The sequence below is a fragment of the Coregonus lavaretus genome (genome assembly GCF_964263955.1).
Source record: "Coregonus lavaretus genome assembly, chromosome: 5".
NCBI lineage: Eukaryota > Metazoa > Chordata > Actinopteri > Salmoniformes > Salmonidae > Coregonus > Coregonus lavaretus.
The window spans coordinates 71,156,607-71,177,189 of record NC_139992.1 but is presented as its reverse complement, the minus strand read 5'-3'; the positions used below and the strand labels follow the sequence as shown (position 1 = coordinate 71,177,189).

The window sequence follows — 20,583 nt, the reverse complement described above, 5'->3', positions numbered from 1 at the left end:
TACAGGCCTCTCTCATCTTTTTAAGTGGGAGAACTTGCACAATTGGTGGCTGACTAAATACTTTTTTCCCCCACTGTATACTAGCCTAAATCCAACTGTTTTGTTGACTCTTTGGAGGATCTCATCTTTAGTAATGGGAAGTGTCAGATGATTGTTGTGCTTGAGGCATTCAGCTGTCAGGTGAGGCAGAAGTGTCTGTTGGTTTACGAGTGCTTTACTTTTTTGAAAGAGCATGACCAGTCAAGAACCTCCACAGCGACAGTAGTGATAGATATCTCTGGCGTGTGTGTGTGTGTGTGTCTCTCTCTCTCCCTCTCTGACATGTGTGTCCTGTCTCATCACAACAGGATGACTTCACGTGGAACAGCATGTCAGGGCGGAGCGTGCGCCTGAAGCCGGTGCCCCTCCAGAGCCTCTCAGAGTTGGAGAGAGTTCGCCTGCAGGAAGTGGCCTTAAGCAGGCTGCTCCAGGACTACGACCTGAGCTGCCAGATCACCATCCCCAAAGGTACTCTACTACTTAGACCTGGAGGCCATAAACCAGTCAGCCACTATCTCCTGATCCCTCCCTTCAGACTCCCATTCGATGAGCAAAGCTATTTGTTCCCAGGCCCTTGGCGAGAAGTTCTTGTTACAACATGTCTAAATATTACTCAACAGACACTAACACCAAAACAGAATGTAATGTATAATTTCTAGTTCATCCTGCGTGTTTAGTGTTGGTATAAGACATCAATTTGTAAAACCATTTTTTACCCAATTTATTCTAACCGTGTATTCAATGACTTTTTGTATAGAAGACAGTCATTTGAAAGTACTGTATATAGCTAGAGGTATATATTTTTCAATTGTCTTGCCGTGGTGTGAGGTTGTCTGTCTTCACCTCCTGGTCTGTTTCTTGTCAGCCAGGCTCTCACACGGATAGGGTTGCAAAGGGAGGGTAGATTACTGGAAAATTTCGAATACCAGTAATCTACCAGAATTTTGGTATCTTTCAAGGATTTTACAGATATACGATCTCATTTTGATCACTCTTTTGTTGCTGAGAATTTTCCTGCACAGCAGGAAATGCAAACCTGTAGTGTATTCAGTTTAAACTGGTGTTCGTGAGAGTCTCAGCTTTCCACAGAGGGGTCATATTAGTGTGTAGGCCAAACCGTTCGGACTCTACAAACGTTTTCGTGAGAAGACCGATTTTCGGGATGTCTCATGGTCTGACAAACACCGTTCTAGCTCTGCCACCTTTCACCGCAGATGCGAAAGGGCGATATCAACGGATGTGGTGGATTGAGACGCAGCCCATGCAAAGAACCAGATAACTCTAGTTTAAACAGACAGATTTTGAAGCGGATTTTTGTATTATGTTAATTACATTTCCACGGTGGCACGTAAATATTAGGTCAATGGTTAAAAAGGCTTCTAAAGTTTGTCATTTCCACTTTAAAATGTCAGACTTGATTTGCCCTAATGAAAAATATATCAACCCTACAAAAAATGTCCATTACTTATAATTTGATTTGATTTATTAGGATCCTATTAGACGTGCCAATGGTGACAGCTAGTCTTACTAGGGTCTGACACATAACGAAAAAGACATTACAGACTAAATACTTTACAATTTACATATATTTAAAAACGTTAACATGTAGTGTGTGTGCATCTATCAGTTACATATACATGTCAGTACATACACACAATGAGTAGGTCACATAGGGGAGAGGCGTTGTGCCCTGAGGTGTTGCTGCAGGATTATCTTCCTTCTGTAGCAAACTGGCTCAAATTAAGATCCTACATCTGTATGTAATGTATCACAATACATCTAGTGGCTCATTTGGGTACTTGAGATGATCCCAGGTGTCTGTTATAGTCCTCTGTGTGGCCTTATCACATGTGGCCTTATGAAATAATTGAATAAGATGATTATAAAATAAAATAAATAGAATGAACAATTTAAACCATCAACTTAGTGAATACCATTGGTGTTTAATAAAGGTTTCAGCATGAAATATATAACAAAAAATATATTATTTGTTTTTACAAACTTAAATATATTTTACTATGTCAATATGTATTTGTTGTCAATGTTTTGGTGTCAAACTGATGGCAGTTGTGAAAAAATACAATAGTTGGAAGAGTTAATTGAAAATATTTGCATGGTTGAAAAGATGCTTTTTTCATTAATTAGGCTATTTTCTCTTGAACCTATGGTCTATCTACTAGAAACTCATGGACAATTTGGACGCAGATATAATAAATGAATACTATATTTTTATTTTATTTTTACAGTTATTAAAGTATAAATTGCCAAAGTTATGATAGATTGCCATAGATTTTCTGTTAATTACCAGAATTACTGAATATTCTGGTAACTTTGATAAATTACCAGTAGCTTTGCAACCCTAGTCATGGATCACATTCCCTCATGTGCTCCTGGCTTAACTGTCTTAGGCTAACATGGGACTGACACCCTCTATACATACACTGCCATCAACAGTCCCTCACAATAACTCCAGCATGAAACCTCTAGAAAAGACTAGCAAGAAAAATTAACTGTAGGAAAAACAGATTAAATGTCATCTGAAAAAGTAGCAGACTTTAAAATCACCCTGTCTACATATGGATTGAGTTAGGTAAGACAGGACAGTATATGCAGGCACGTTTTGTGTGGAAAGTCACATATGACCTCAATAGTGCTATTGAAAGAAGACTATAAATTCACATTCCACATTTTAAATATAACATGATTTATGCTTGGGTTGTCTGTTTAAGGAGATTTTGAGGCCTCTTTCAGATTGTGATGAGAACATTGGTATATGGAAATGCAATATTGAGTCATGAAGTGACATGTTACAAGTATGGTGATATCTGGTAGAATGTTAAGAAGTCTTGTGTAACATCTGTGTTCTTTCTTTTCTTAGATGGTCAAAAGCATAAGAAGTCACTCAGGAGGAAGTTGGATTCATTGGCCAAAGAGAAGAGTAAAGAAAAAGGTGCTGTGGAACTTGGCTACATTAATTTATTTTTTACACTTTGCCATACCATACAATGACAGTACTGGGGGATTCGCAATGGCTCTTCATCACTAAACCATATTGAGATAAGAGTGTCTTACATGCAGTCAGTGATAATATTGATGTCAGTCTTTCCGACCCAGTGAAGATAAACATGTCTCCTTTTAGTTCAAGGCTGTGGGATAGACACTGAGTCCTGTAGACCTTTCCCACTGGGAAAAAAACGCTTTGAATCATCATTGTTTCCATGTAATTTAAATATGGAAAACTGATTGGATTTGCAAAAAGTCATAGACGTAAAGGAATTGTATATCCAATGACAGAGTGACATTTTTTGTTGATTTCACATTGAATTCATGTTATGTAAATGTTATGTTCACGTTATGTGAATTCACAAATGTAAATAAAAGTAGACATTGAACTGACGTCTGTGCCTTGTTGTTGTCCAGCTGGGCTCTGTTTTCTCACACATTGGCCTGGCCAGCCGCTGACAGTGGAAAACGGACTCTTTGATCCATTTCACTGGAGCTCACTGGAGCAGGCATTCTCAGCTGTTTCTACCTGCCGAGCTCTCAGGGAAAATATACAGTAGAAGCCTCCTCCTGAAAGGGCTGGGGCTGCTTCAACAACTGCACTGCCGACTGCTGCCCTGCCCCGCCCCCTACAATAATGTTCATTTACAGGAATGTGAGATCTCTCTGTCGGCTAGGCGGTCAAGGAAATAACAAAAACAATCTTGAGAGGTGGCTCAGTCATCACAGCCTATCCTCGGGCATTGCCAACCCTGTCCCACCCCCACTCTCTTTTCCTTTTCTCTCCCTGTGTTTAAAGAGACAAATCCCCAAATATGCGTCCCCTGACAGGATAGTGTATACATAGTGGGGATATTGTTTAGGTTAAACACTATATTTCCCTAAGAACCTATAGAGTTGTTATTATACGAGTTTTCAAGTAGAGTGCCTATGGGATATTTAAAGGAGGCAAAAAAGGAGGCATGGTTTATAGCCGTGCAGGCTTTACGGCAAGTACAATTACGGTAGATGCTACTTTGTTTTCCCCTTCCAATTGGCTCATTCATCCCTCCTCTTCTCCTCTGTAACTATTCCTCAGGTCGTTGCTGTAAATGAGAATGTGTTCTCAGTCAACTTACCTGGTAAAATAAGGGTAAAATAAAATAAAATACTTTGAAGCAAGTGTATGGATTTTTCATAGAATTTAAGCTAATGATGAAGATTAACTTTCCTTTTTCTTTCCCTCCCCCGCACCACAGAGTCTATGCCCCAGGCCATCGGCATACCGCTGTCGCAGGTGATCTCTAACGACCATGCCCAGAAGCAGCGTCAGGAGCTCCAGACCCAGCGCGAGGAGCACCTTGATGCCAGTGACCTGGTGTCCTCCCTGCTGCACCTCACCTCCCGGAGGAGCACTAAGGACAAGGAGATGTCAAGCAGCAACTCCTCCCTCAGCTCCACCTCCGAGACGCCCAATGAGTCCCCTTCGCCCAACACGCCCGAGGCAGCACCACGCACATGCAGAAGGGTAGGTTTTACATGTGGGGGGCTGTTCTCACAAACCAACATCAGGAGCCTGAATGTATTCTGTTGTATACACACCCAGATATGCAGGGTCGGCCCTAGCCTTTTGGAGGCCCTAAGAAAGATTTGGTTGAGGTGCCCCCCTACCTCGCAAAACATTTTAGTGGCCCACTGTTGACGAAGGACAGAAATATTAGTAGGTTTTAAAGTAAATTTTCTGCAATTAGTACAAGTTTAGATAGATGGCTAGCAGGGTTGGGCTCAATTCAGAATTTTGGAATTCAGTCCCATTCAACCCATGAGTTGAAATACGAATTGAATTGGCCACACCCCACATGATGTAGAATTTGAATTTTTGTTTGATTAACAGGAAGTACATTTTAATGCAGTGCAATTCAAAGAAATTCCACTCAGTCATAGAACATGAGAGTTTCCTTGAACGTGACAGGTCACACTTCCAGATAACAAAGAATATATCACTTTTCTCTGGAAACAATGTTCATACACTATTTTAACCTTAGTGCTTGGAATAGCCAATTATATTTCCACCAACCATTTAATTTGTTTGGCTTCTTTTTGAAGTCCTCAGGGTCAACTTCAGGGTTAAACTAATGCATTCTGGGAAATGTTGTGTTTTCCCCATATTGAACTACATTTAAGTGATTCATTAAATATAATAACCATAACTTGTAATATAATAACTTTTTATTTCATGATAAAAAATGGTTTCAACAATATTTGATATGCATGTATTTAACGACATGTTTGATGTTTTATTTACAAAACATTAGGAACACCTTCCTAATAGTGAGTTGAACCCGCTTTTGCCCTCAGAACAGTCTCAATTCGTTGGGGCATGGACTACAAGGTGTCGATAGCATTCAATAGGGATGCTGGCCCATGTTGACTCCAATGCTTTCCACAGTTGTGTGAAGTTGGCTGGATGTATTTGGGTGGTGGACCGTTCTTTATACACACGGGAAACTGTTGAGAGTGAAGAACCCAGCAGCGTTACAGTTCTTGACACACTCAAACTGGTGCGCCTGGCACCTTCTACCATACCACGTTCAAAGGCACATAAATATTTCGTTTTGCATTCACCCTCTGAATGGCACACATACACAATCCATGTCTCAATTGTCTCAAGGCTTAAAAATCCTTCTTTAACCTGTCTCCTCCCCTTCATCTACACTGATTGAAGTGGATTCAACAGGTGACATCAATAAGGGATCATAGCTTTAACCTGGATTCACCTGGTCAGTCTATGTCGTGGAAAGAGCAGGTGTTCCTAATGTTTTGTACACTGAATCTATATTTGGATATACTGCACCTAATATAGAATAGAACAGGCAATTGAATTTAGTTGAATTTCACTGAATTCAATTCTATTTACAGTGAGGGAAAAAAGTATTTGATCCCGTGCTGATTTTGTACGTTTGCCCACTGACAAAGACATGATCAGTCTATAATTTTAATGGTAGGTTTATTTGATCAGTGAGAGACAGAATAGCAACAAAAAAATCCAGAAAAACGCATGTCAAAAATGTTATCAATTGATTTGCATTTTAATGAGGGAAATAAGTATTTGACCCCTCTGCAAAACATGACTTAGTACTTGGTGGCAAAACCCTTGTTGGCAATCACAGAGGTCAGATGTTTCTTGTAGTTGGACACCAGGTTTCGAGGCTGACGTTTGGCAACTCGAACCTTCAGCTCCCTCCACAGATTTTGTATGGGATTAAGGTCTGGAGACTTGCTAGGCCACTCCAGGACCTTAATGTGCTTCTTCTTGAGCCACTCCTTTGTTGCCTTGGCCGTGAGTTTTGGGTCATTGTCATGCTGGAATACCCATCCACGACCCATTTTAAATGCCCTGGCTGAGGGAAGGAGGTTCTCACCCAAGATTTGATGGTACATGGCCCCGTCCATCGTCCCTTTGATGCAGTGAAGTTGTCCTGTCCCCTTAGCAGAAAAACACCATGTTTGACGGTGGGGATGGTGTTCTTGGGGTCATAGGCAGCATTCCTCCTCCTCCAAACACGCCGAACTTGAGTTGATGCCAAAGAGCTCGATTTTGGTCTCATCTGACCACAACACTTTCACCCAGTTCTCCTCTGAATCATTCAGATGTTCATTGGCAAACTTCAGACGGGCCTGTATATGTGCTTTCTTGAGCAGGGAGACCTTGCGGGCGCTGCAGGATTTCAGTCCTTCACGGCGTAGTGTGTTACCAATTGTTTTCTTGGTGACTATGGTCCCAGCTGCCTTGAGATCATTGACAAGATCCTCTCGTGGTGTTCTGGGCTGATTCCTCACCTCTATCATGATCATTGCAACTCCACGAGGTGAGATCTTACATGGAGCCCCAGGCCGAGGGAGATTGACAGTTATTTTGTGTTTCTTCCATTTGCGAATAATCGCACCAACTTTTGTCACCTTCTCACCAAGCTGCTTGGCGATGGTCTTGTAGCCCATTCCAGCCTTGTGTAGGTCTACAATCTTGTCCCTGACATCCTTGGAGAGCTCTTTGGTCTTGGCCATGGTGGAGAGTTTGGAATCTGATTGATTGATTGCTTCTGTGGACAGGTGTCTTTTATACAGGTAACAAGCTGAGATTAGGAGCACTCCCTTTAAGAGTGTGATCCTAATCTCAGCTCGTTACCTGCAGAAAAGACACCTGGGAGCCAGACATCTTTCTGATTGAGAGGGGGTCAAATATTTATTCCCTCATTAAAATGCAAATCAATTTATAACATTTTTGACATGCGTTTTTCTGGATTTTGTTGTTGTTATTCTGTCTCTAACTGTTCAAATAAACCTACCATTAAAATTATAGACTGATCATTTCTTTGTCAGTGGGCGAACGTACAAAATCAGCAGGGGATCAAATACTTTTTTCCCACACTGTACTTTAATAACATTTTAATTGCAATTTTGTATCCTGTTCACTACTTCAATTCAAATTCAATTCAAATTCAAGAATTTGATTGGAATTTATGAGGCATTCTCAATTCAATTGCTTACAACCTGAGGGGCAAAGGTAGCAATACTGTTGGCCATGCTCCCACTTCACTCCACTATATGTGTCACGATCATTGACTGAAGACACGGACCAAGGCGCAGCGTGATAAGCGTACATACTTTTATTTAACGTACTTAACGACAAAAACAACAAACAAACGATACGTGAAGTCCTGAGGTTATAACACAACAAACCTTTACGGATCAAGATCCCACAAAGACTAGTGCAAAACAGGCTGCCTAAGTATTGTCCCCAATCAGAGACAACGAGCTACAGCTGCCTCTGATTGGGAACCACCCTGGCCAACATAGATCAAACGATCTAGAACAAAAACATAGAAAAACTAAACATAGCAAATCCACACCTTGGCTCAACATTTAAGAGTCCCCAGAGCCAGGGTGTGACAGTACCCCCCCTCCCCCCCCCCCAAGGCGCGGACTGCGACCGCGCCACACAAACACAAGAGGGTAGGGGCTGGGTGGGCATTCCGCCTCGGATCCGGCTCCGGGCGTGACCACCACTCTCTCTCCACCCCCCCGTTGCGCCCCTGATCTGGTCTGGCCCCGCTGGCCGGAGCTGGACTGGACACGGGTGGAGCGGATTGCTCTGGCTCCGGAGTGGAGCAGCTGACCTGTGCCGGACCAGGCACCGGTGGAACAGGCACGGGCCGTGCCGGACTGGACACACGCACCACTGGCTTGGTGCGGGGAGCAGGAACGGGCCGGACCGGGCTGACGACGCGCACCACTGGCTTGGTGCGGGGAGCAGGAACGGGCCGGACCGGGCTGACGACGTGCACCACTGGCTTGGTGCGAGGGACAGGAACAGGCTGGAACGGGATGGCGACGCACACCACTGGCTTGGTGTGAGGTACAGGCACAGGCCGGACCGGGCTGGCGACGCGCACCACAGGCTTGGTGCGAGGGACAGGAACAGGCCGGACCGGGCTGGCGACGCGCACCACTGGCTTGGTGCGGGGAGCAGGAACAGGCCGGACCGGGCTGATGACGCGCACCACAGGCTTGGTGCGAGGGACAGGAACAGGCCGGACCGGGCTGGCGACGCGCACCACTGGCTTGGTGCGAGGGACAGGAACAGGCCGGACCGGGCTGGCGACGCGCACCACAGGCTTGGTGCGAGGGACAGGAACAGGCCGGACCGGGCTGGCGACGCGCACCACTGGCTTGGTGCGAGGGACAGGAACAGGCCGGACCGGGCTGGCGACGCGCACCACTGGCTTGGTGCGAGGGACAGGAACAGGCCGAACCGGGCTGGCGACGCGCACTACTGGCTTGGTGCGGGGAGCAGGAACAGGCCGGGCTGGACTGGGAACACGGACCATTGGCTTGGTGCGGGGAGCCGGAACGGGCCGGGCCGGACTGGCGACGCGCACCACAGGCTTGGTGCGAGGGACAGGAACAGGCAGGACCGGGCTGGCGACGCGCACCACAGGCTTGGTGCGAGGGACAGGAACATGCCGGACCGGGCTGGCGATGCGCACCACTGGCTTGGTGCGAGGGACAGGAACAGGCCGGACCGGGCTGGCGACGCGCACCACTGGCTTGGTGCGAGGGACAGGAACAGGCCGGACCGGGCTGGCGATGCACACCACTGGCTTGGTGCGAGGGACAGGCACAGGCCGGACCGGGCTGGCGACGCGCACCACTGGCTTGGTGCGAGGGACAGGAACAGGCCGGACCGGGCTGGCGACGCGCACCACTGGCTTGGTGCGAGGGACAGGAACAGGCCGGACCGGGCTGGCGACGCGCACCACTGGCTAGGTGCGGGGAGCAGGAACAGGCCGGGCTGGACTGGGAACACGTACCATTGGCTTGGTGCGGGGAGCCGTAACGGGCCGGGCCGGACTGGAGGGGAGAGCTGACACAACCCGTCCTGGCTGAATGCCTATTTCCACACAATATGTGTGAGGCATCAGCACAGGACGTACAGGGCTGTGCACTCGTACTGGCGCTACAGCACGTGGCACTGGCGCAGGATATACGGGACCGAGGAGGGGTACTGGAGGCCACGAGCGTTGAGCCGGCACACCCCGTCCTGGCTGCATGCCCACCTTAGCACGACACGTGCGTGGTGCTAGCACAGGACGTACAGGACTGTGCCGGAACACTCGCGGCACAGTACGTGGCTCCGCCAACCACCCTTTTAGCCCCCCCAAAAAAAAATATTGGGGCTGTCTCTCGGGCTTCCTCCCCGGCCGGTACCCTCTGCGTTGCCGCTGCTCCTCTCTGTAGCTCGCCTCCACAGTCTCCTCTCCTCCCTGGGCATTCACCTTTGCCCATGGCCCTTTCCCCGCGAATATCTCCTCCCAAGACCACCATTTGCCCACCTGCGACATCGCCATCTTCTCCTCCTGGGCACGCTGCTTGGTTCTCTTATGGTGGGTTCTTCTGTCACGATCGTTGACTGAAGACACGGACCAAGGCGCAGCGTGTTAAGCGTACATACTTTTATTTAACGTACTTAACGTCAAAAACAACAAACAAACGATACGTGATGTCCTGAGGTTATAACACAACAAGCCTTTACGTATCAAGATCCCACAAAGACTAGTGCAAAACAGGCTGCCTAAGTATTGACCCCAATCAGAGACAACGAGCTACAGCTGCCTCTGATTGGGAACCACCCTGGCCAACATAGATCAAATGATCTAGAACAAAAACATAGAAAACTAAACATAGCAAATCCACACCCTGGCTCAACATTTAAGAGTCCCCAGAGCCAGGGCGCGACAATATGCTTTCTACTGTATATAAACCATTGTTCTACGCCATGCACTTGATGCTATGCTAGCCGCCGTGTGCTATCCATAACCTCTCCATATGGCTGTACTGTTCTCACTCCATGGGTTGTAACCAAAATTATTTTCCAATCGTTTCATTCTGAACAGAACCATACATTTCTTTGTTCCGTTCCACTGTCCGGACCAGCAAAATAAAGTTCTGAACCGGTTCAAATCTGTTTTGCTTTTTTTATTTATTTAGCTTGACATGCATTGTCTGAATTAAGCCCACAGAATTATACCTACGGAGGAGCGGCTTCTCTGAAGGAACTTTGAATGTCGTTGAACTTCAGAGAGTTGGTTTAACTAATGTTGTACCAGAGCTAGCCCTTGATCATGACTCTTAGTTCCATTACATTACACATAATGCCACCTAGAGTTTTCGAGAGCTAGATCAGAGCTAGCTAATAAGCTAGCTAACTAACAAGCTTGTGTGTGCAGAGCAGCACCAGAATTAAAATAAAAACACATCTTACCTTTTGTAGTTAATAAATCCAATGTGAAACGTGATAACTATAGAATCCTTAGCTAGCTTTGAAAAAGTTAATAATTGTTCTCTAATTAAAAATCTCTCTCCCTAATTTCTGAATCAGGCCTGTAACATCAATAGCTACAGTAGACTATGCATGCTTCAGAGGGAGGGGGAGGGGCAGGTAGCCTACACACAGCATCTGTCATTTTGTCTTTGATTGACAAGATTTTCTGTTCTGTTCCCTCAACCGGTTCCAACCCCTGACTCACACAACCCTGTGTCTGTGTGTATCTGGCAGGGAGGAGTGTCTGTGGATTGCATCACTGACCTGGATGACAACCAGTCTCGTCTGCTGGAGGCCCTGCAGCTGTCCCTGCCAGCCGAGACGCCAAGCAACAAGAAGAAGCAGAGGGACAAGAATCTCAGCCTCAACCACATCTTTCGACAGGTGCCCAGGGTAGTGGAGAGCTGCTGCCTGCACCTAGAGAAACATGGTACACACACTGCTGTCATTCTTCAAAAATGCTTACATTTTTGAAGTCTTACGCATATTGTGCTCCAATTCAGAGTTGAGATAAGTGCAGGCAACTCAGACTTTCATGTACAGTGGGGAAAAAAAGTATTTAGTCAGCCACCAATTGTGCAAGTCCTCCCACTTAAAAAGATGAGAGAGGCCTGTAATGTTCATCATAGGTACACATCAACTATGACAGACAAAATGAGAAAAAAATATCCAGAAAATCACATTGTAGGATTTTTAATGAATTTATTTGCTAATTATGGTGGAAAATAAGTATTTGGTCAATAACAAAAGTTTCTCAATACTTTGTTATATACCCTTTGTTGGCAATGACACAGGTCAAACGTTTTCTGTAAGTCTTCACAAGGTTTTCACACACTGTTGCTGGTATTTTGGCCCATTCCTCCATGAAGATCTCCTCTAGAGCAGTGTTGTTTTGGGGCTGTCGCTGGGCAACACGGACTTTCAACTCCCTCCAAAGATTTTCTATGGGGTTGAGATCTGGAGACTGGCTAGGCCACTCCAGGACCTTGAAATGCTTCTTACGAAGCCACTCCTTCGTTGCCCGGGCGGTGTGTTTGGGATCATTGTCATGCTGAAAGACCCAGCCACGTTTCATCTTCAATGCCCTTGCTGATGGAAGGAGGTTTTCACTCAAAATCTCACGATACATGGCCCCATTCATTCTTTCCTTTACACGGATCAGTCGTCCTGGTCCCTTTGCAGAAAAACAGCCCCAAAGCATGATGTTTCCACCCCCATGCTTCACAGTAGGTATGGTGTTCTTTGGATGCAACTCAGCATTCTTTGTCCTCCAAACACGACGAGTTGAGTTTTTACCAAAAAGTTCTATTTTGGTTTCATCTGACCATATGACATTCTCCCAATCCTCTTCTGGATCATCCAAATGGACTCTAGCAAACTTCAGACGGGCCTGGACATGTACTGGCTTAAGCAGGGGGACACGTCTGGCACTACGTCCCTGGCGGCGTAGTGTGTTACTGATGGTAGGCTTTGTTACTTTGGTCCCAGCTCTCTGCAGGTCATTCACTAGGTCCCCCCGTGTGGTTCTGGGATTTTTGCTCACCGTTCTTGTGATCATTTTGACCCCACGGGGTGAGATCTTGCGTGGAGCCCCAGATCGAGGGAGATTATCAGTGATCTTGTATGTCTTCCATTTCCTAATAATTGCTCCCACAGTTGATTTCTTCAAACCAAGCTGCTTACCTATTGCAGATTCAGTCTTCCCAGCCTGGTGCAGGTCAACAATTTTGTTTCTGGTGTCCTTTGACAGCTCTTTGGTCTTGGCCATAGTGGAGTTTGGAGTGTGACTGTTTGAGGTTGTGGACAGGTGTCTTTTATACTGATAACAAGTTCAAACAGGTGCCATTAATACAGGTAACGAGTGGAGGACAGAGGAGCCTCTTAAAGAAGAAGTTACAGGTCTGTGAGAGCCAGAAATCTTGCTTATTTGTAGGTAACCAAATACTTATTTTCCACCATAATTTGCAAATAAATTCATTAAAAATCCTACAATGTGATTTTCTGGATTTTTTTTCTCAATTTGTCTGTCATAGTTGACGTGTACCTATGATGAAAATTACAGGCCTCTCTCATCTTTTTAAGTGGGAGAACTTGCACAATTGGTGGCTGACTAAATACTTTTTTTCCCCACTGTAAATCATTCACTGAAGTCAACGGACGATATGATTTGCAGAGGATTTAATTGTGACTGGATTTATCTACACGTTTTCCCTGTTGTTACAACAAATTTGTCCTCAATTTCTCCATTTAATTTAGGTCTACAGACAGTTGGCATTTTCCGTGTAGGGAGCTCAAAGAAGAGGGTACAGCAGGTAAGGTTTCACTGGAAAAAGCTGAGGTGCGCATCAAACACACTATGAAATTCCTAGTATGTTTCTAGTGTTAAACTGTGGTGGATGTTGTGTTGTGTCGTGTTGTTGTCTTCAGCTGAGAGAGGAATGTGACCAGCGTGTGGAGGTCCAACTGGATGAGGAGCACAGTGTCCATGATGTGGCCGCGCTGCTCAAGGAGTTCCTGAGGGACATGCCTGATCCCCTACTGACCAGGGAGCTCTACACCGCCTTCATCAACACCATGTGTGAGGAACACACACAAACCCTTGCTATAAACCTCATACCAAAATAACACACAATCTCACCACCACATTTCACATAGCCTTCATCAACATAATGTGTGAACCTTGTATTTTATTTCTCTATGCACACTCACAGGAACCTACACACGCAAGCACACTGACACTCCAACACACATAACATGCACACACATTTATACTGACTCGACACACACACACACACACCCTGTATATACACTACCGGTCAAAAGTTTTAGAACACGTACTCATTCAAGGGTTTTTCTTTATTTTGACTATTTTCTACATTGTAGAATAATAGTGAAGACATCAAAACTATGAAATAACACATATGGAATCATGTAGTAACCAAAAAAAGTGTTACACAAATCAAACTATATTTTATATTTGAGATTCTTCAAATAGCCACCCTTTGCCTTGATGACAGCTTTGCACACTCTTGGCATTCTCTCAACCAGCTTCATAAGGTAGTCACCTGGAATGTATTTCAATTAACAGGTGTGCCTTGTTAAATGTTAATTTGTGGAATGTATTTCCTTCTTAATGCGTTTCAGCCAATCAGTTGTGTTGTGACAAGGTAGGGGTGGTATACAGAAGATAGCCCTATTTGGTAAAAGACCAAGTCCATATTATGGCAAGAACAGCTCAAATAAGCAAAGAGAAACGACAGTCCATCATTACTTTAAGACATGAAGGTCAGTTTCTTCAAGTGCAGTCGCAAGAACCATGAAGCGCTATGATGAAACTGGCTCTCATGAGGACCGCCACAGGAATGGAAGACCCAGAGTTACCTCTGCTGCAGAGGATAAGTTCATTAGAGTTACCAGCCTCAGAAATTGCAGCCAAAATAAATGCTTCACAGAGTTCAAGTAACAGACACATCTCAACATCAACTGTTCAGAGGAGACTGTGTGAATCAGGCCTTCATGGTCGAATTGCTGTAAAGAAACCACTACTAAAGGACACCAATAAGTAGAAGAGACTTGCTTGGGCCAAGAAACACGAGCAATGGACATTAAACCGGTGGAAATCTGTCCTTTGGTCTGGAGTCCAAATTGGAGATTTTTGTTCCAACCCCCGTGTCTTTGTGAGACACAGTGTGGGTGAACGGATGATCTCTGCATGTGTATTTCCCACCGTGAAACATGGAGGAGGATGTGTTATGGTGTGGGGGTGCTTTGCTGGTGACACTGTCTGTGATTTATTTAGAATTCAAGGCATACTTAACCAGCATGGCTACCACAGCATTCTGCAGCGATGCGCCATCCAATCTGGTTTGGGCTTAGTGGGACTATCATTTGTTTTTCAACAGGACAATGACCCAACACACCTCCAGGCTGTGTAAGGGCTATTTTACCAAGAAGGAGAGTGATGGAGTGCTGCATCAGATGACCTGGCCTCCACAATCCCCCGACCTCAACCAAATTGAGATGGTTTGGGATGAGTCGGGCCAAACCATCAAGACTGTTGGAAAAGCATTCCAGGTGAAGCTGGTTGAGAGAATGCGAAGAGTGTGCAAAGCTGTCATCAAGGCAAAGGGTGGCTATTTGAAGAATCTCAAATATATTTTGATTTGTTTAACACTTCTTTGGTTAATATATGATTCCATATGTGTTATTTCATAGTTTTGATATCTTCACTATTATTCTACAATGTAGAAAATAGTCCAATTATAGAAAAACCGTTGAATGAGTAGGTGTTCTAAAACTTTTGACCGGTAGTTTAGCTTCTTACTTTCTCATATTCTTCTTATTTCTTGTTTTTATTTCTTGTGTGTTTTTGTTCTACCTTATGTTATTTTTAGTGCTACATTGATATTGATTACTACATTGTTGGGTTTGAAGCTTGGAAGAAAGGCATTTCACTGTGCTTGTGCACGTGACATTAAAACTTGAACAGCCCACACTGGCCCCATATCCCACATTCATGTACACTACATCCACCACAGTATATAACTCAAATGCTTTGCCACACTCTCAGCACAACACTTCTCATACCATTCATCAACTCCATGTGTGAAGGGTGTACAGGAACTCCTACACTACGGTAGTTTGTTATTAAGAAAGCGCATAATTCATACAGCTAATTCCTATACAATATCTATTGTAAAGTGAGTACAAATTGGTCTGTAGCTGTAAGGATTAGAGGGAGTTGTGATGATGTTTATTGTGTCCTCCTCTGCAGTACTGGACCATTCAGACCAGGAGAGCACCATGCAGCTGCTGATGTACCTGCTCCCACCCTGCAACAGTGACACCCTGCAACGCCTCCTGGAGTTCCTGGCCACGGTGGCCGCCCATGCCGAAGACAGCCAGGACAAGGACGGTCAGGAGGTAAGGGCAGGTACGGGCAGGACAGGATAGGACAGGAGGACAGAGCAGGACAGGGCAGGAACGGAGGACAGAACAGGGCAGGACAGGACAGGAACACTGGATGGAAGATCAGTAGTCTAATAAAATGGCTTAAGTTTACTGTCCTTTTCTCCCTTTGTCTGGGATCAACTTTCATGGATGAATGTTGTAGTAGTGCATCCAATGTTGGGTATTTGAGATCCATGACAAGGTCATACTCATCTATTGAAATACTGGCAGCATTTTACATTACAGAGCGGAATACATGGTTAATAACATGCAGTAGTTGTACTTCTGCCATCCGAAACTAAAGAGTGTAGTACATGTTGAGGATCCATTGACATTCTCATTCTGATTGACAGACATGGCTTTATTTATATTGATAAGGGCGGGTTAAGTGCACATTCATTCCCACACTCCTATCGTTTTGTGAATATGTCTACACATTTGGGTGAGACAGGAGAAGCCTTCAAGTCAGTCATGTGCATGAATTGTGTTCCTTTGCTACCACAATCATCACTTATAAGACTGTGTTTATTCTTCATTGAACTTAAAGAAAGACTTAAAAGTCGTCTGAGGTTTTTATTCAGCGTCACCTTGAATAATCTTTCCAATCAACGTCCATCAGTGTAACTTTCAGCATAATCCTGAAATGTTTCCTGTAACTGCAAAAGGTCGGAGGAAAATTCCTTGTAATCACGCACCAAGGCCTGTGAGTTTTGAGGCTGTGGGGCTGTGGGGCTGTGGGGCTGTGGGGCTGTGGGGCTGCTGGTCAGACAGCCATAATTAAATAAATTCAGGCTTCTTCATCCTGTTATTACTGGGTATTTCGTGACGATGCATAACAGCTTTAATCCTGCCGAGCAGAAGGAGCTCAGGTATGCCAGCACAGTCAGGAGAGCTTCCCAGAAAGGTGTGTGTGTGTGTGTGCGGGTGTGCGCATCTTTGTGTGTTTTAGTGTCAAATTCAGCATTGTCCAACTGCTGTCTTTAGATCACAGGGAACAAGATGACATCGCTCAACCTGGCCACTGTCTTTGGGCCCAACCTTCTACACAAGCAGAAGAGTTCGGACAAGGAGTTTGCTGTCCAGAGTTTTGCCCGTGCCGAGGAGAGTACAGCCATCATAGGCGTGGTACAGAGGATGATCAGCACATACGAGACCCTCTTCATGGTAAGCTATGACTTATGGAAAACACTAGAACATGGCGCCAATGGACGGATATATAAGCTTTTATCACACTAGATAGAGGACAGAGTAAAAACTTGGCACAGCTGATAAACAATTGAACTCACTTACTCACTGCTCCCCTTTCCAAGAATAATAGTTTTTAGGGGAATTATCAAGCTTAATAGAGTGGCTCCATCTAATTAAATGTAAACATGACATTTATACATTTTCAAGAAGGACATGGATGTTTTTATTTATTAAAACATTATTTGATAAAATATTGAATTTTGCCTTTACTACCCATAGAAATGCATATAATAACACATACAGTACCAGTAAAAAGTTTGGGCACACCTACTCATTCCAGGGTTTTTCTTTATTTTGACTATCTTATACATTGTAGAATAATAGTGAAGACATCAAAACTATGAAATAATACATATGGAATCATGTAGTAACCAAAAAAGTGTTAAACAAATCAAAATATATTTGATGACAGCTTTGCACACTCTTGGCATTCTCTCAACCAGCTTCATGAGGTAGTCACCTGGAATGCATTTCAATTAACAGGTGTGCCTTTTTAAAAGTTAATTTGTGGAATTTCTTTACTTGTTAATGCATTTGAGCCAATCAGTTGTGTTGTGACAAGTTGGGGGTGGTAAAAGACCAAGTCCATATTATGTCAAGAACAGCTCAAATAAGCAAAGAGAAATTACAGTCCATCATTACTTTAAGACATGAAAATCAGTCAATATGGAAAATGTCAAGAACTTTGAAAGTTTCTTCAAGTCCATTCGCAAAAACCATCAAGCGCTGTGATGAAACTGGCTCTCATGAGGACCACCACAGGAAAGGAAGACCCAGAGTTACCTCTGCTGCAGAGAATAAGTTCATTAGAGTTACCAGCCTCAGAAACTGCAGTCCAAATAAATGCTTCATAGAGTTCAACTAACAGACACATCTCAACATCAACTGTTCAGAGGAGACTGTGTGAATCAGGCCTTCATGGTGAATTGCTGCAAAGAAACCAATACTAAAGGACACCAATAAGAAGAAGTAACTTGCTTGGGCCAAGAAACACGAGCAATGGACATTAGACCGGTGGAAATCTGTCCTTTGGTCTGATGAGTCCAAATTTTAGATTTTTGGTTCCAACAGCCGTGTCTTTGTGAGACGCAGAGTAGGTGAACGGATGATCTCCTTATGTGTAGTTCCCACCGTGAAACATGGAGGAGGAGGTGTGATGGTGTGGGGGTGCTTTTCTGGTTACACTGTCAGCAATTTATTTAGAATTCAAGGCACACTTAACCAGCATGGCTACCACAGCATTCTGCATCGATACGCCATCCCATCTGGTTTGCGCTTAGTGGGACTATCATTTGTTTTTCAACAGGACAATGACCCAACACACCTCCAGGCTGTGTAAGGGCTATTTGACCAAGAATGAGAGTGATGGAGTGCTGCATCAGATGACCTGGCCTCCACAATCACCCAACCTCAACCCAATTGAGATGGTTTGGGATGAGTTGGACCGCAGAGTGAAGGAAAAGCAGCCAACAAGTGCTCAGCATATATGGGAACTCCTTCAAGACTGTTGGAAAAGCATTCCAGGTGAAGCTGGTTGAGAGAATGCCAAGAGTGTGCAAAGCTGTCATCAAGGCAAAGGGTGGCTACTTTGAAGAATCTATAATCTAAAATATATTTTAATTTGTTTAACACTTTTTTGGCTACTACATGATTCCATATGTGTTATTTCATATTTTTGATGTCTTCACTATTATTCTACAATGTAGAATAATAAATAAATTAGTCATTTAGCAGACGCTCTTATCCAGCGCGACTTACAGGAGCAATTAGGGTTAAGTGCCTTGCTCAAGGGCACATCGACAGATTTTTCACCTAGTCGGCTCGGGGATTAGAACCAGCGACCTTTCGGTTACTGGCACAACGCTCTTAACCACTCAGCTACTTGCCACCCCTAGAAAATTTTTAAAATAAAGAAAAACACTTGAATGAGTAGGTATGTCCAAACTTTTGACTGGTAGTGTACATAAATGGCAAAAAAAGTCCCCCCAAAAATCTTAAGGAATAAGGTTTTGACGTGTATATCTAGAAGATATAAGAAAGCTCAGGAAATGTTTTTGTTTATTGTCTCAAAACTACCTCCATACATCCATTCATTTGTATGGGTTACCTTAAGTCGGGTCCCATGACACTTGTGGGGGTTGTAGAGCAAAACATCATCATGTTCGTGAGAGTCTCATCATTCCATAGAGTGGTGTTATTAGTTTGTAGACCAAACCGTTCGGACGCTACAGACATTTTTGTGAGACGACCAATTTTAGGGATGTCTCATAGTCTGACAAACACCGTTGTAGCTCAGCCACCTTCCACCGCAGATGCGGAAGGCCGACATAGGTGGATGCGTTGGATTGAGACACAGCCCATGCAACAACTGATATCTCTAGTTTAAACTGACAGAATTTGATGGGGATTTTGTTATTATGTTTCTTAGATAGACTCATGGGGATAGACTCTTAAGGAATATTATTAAAGTCTCTTAGCAAAGGGCCTGAAAACTAATGTGAATTAGGTATTTCAGTTTTGTATTTTTTATAAATTTGCACACAAAATAAAAAAATAGAAATTCACTTCGTTATTATGGGATATTGTGTATTGTTTGATGAGTATTTTTATTTATTTTTATCAATTTTAGAATAAGGATGTAACATAACAAAATGTGGAAAAAGTCAAGGGGTCTGAATACTTTCCGAATGCACTGTACATTATTGTGTCAATATCTGGCTCAACAGTTTGCCTACATCTGAGCAGCTGATTATTTCTTGAGGGAGTTACATATCCAGTTTAAGCTAACACAGAATGAGATAAATGTACCAACTCAGTTCAGCTCAGATGTCCAGTTAAGGATTGTGTGTTTCTGGCCCTCCCAGGTGCCACCTGACCTGCAGAATGAGGTTCTAATTAGTCTGCTGGAGACAGATCCTGATGTGGTGGATTACCTGCTGCGGAGGAAGGCTTCTCAGTACTCGTGAGTGTTTGACCTTTTGTGTGCTTAGACATGGAAGTGCTGCTGCAGGGCTACCGGCAAACGTATGGCGAGCAGGCATTTTTCCCAGCACTTTTGATTTGGTTTAATAAAACATGTTAAAGAAAAGTGTTGAAAACAGAGACAAAGTAGACCTACAGTTTTTTAGACTGACTTGCCTTGCCTCTTCATCAACTCTCGCACTATGTCCTTCTCATCAGAGTGCTGTGTGTGTGTGTATGTGTGTGTGTGTGTGTTGACCAATCAGATTCAGGGAAATCGTGGGTCGGGAATGGCACATGTCTATAGAAAGCAGTGCAAAGTCATGAGCTCTGCTTGATGGCTACTGTGTAGTAACCTAGCGGTGCCAAAGGCCCCGGTCTGCCCTAGAAAGCCTATGTAAATTACTATCGGCATAAAAACATTTAGACGTTATGATCAAGTTCGATCCCCACGGTGAATTGTTTTAAAGTTCGCAACAAATTGAGATATTTAATTAAATAGTGATCCATTCTGACATTTG

At 44.1% G+C, this 20,583-nt stretch overlaps 1 protein-coding gene across 1 annotated transcript in view; it reads left to right on the top strand.

The window, feature by feature from the left end:
- The window catches only part of LOC311130022 (rho GTPase-activating protein 6), a 52,654-nt gene that overhangs the window by 24,254 nt on the left and 7,817 nt on the right, over positions 1-20,583 (top strand). Inside the window, 9 exon segments of the mRNA XM_084162624.1 lie at positions 348-507; positions 2,918-2,989; positions 4,281-4,549; positions 11,138-11,333; positions 13,160-13,215; positions 13,331-13,481; positions 15,678-15,826; positions 16,838-17,017; positions 19,966-20,063. Of these exon segments, the coding sequence (XP_084018750.1) occupies positions 348-507; positions 2,918-2,989; positions 4,281-4,549; positions 11,138-11,333; positions 13,160-13,215; positions 13,331-13,481; positions 15,678-15,826; positions 16,838-17,017; positions 19,966-20,063 (1,331 nt within the window).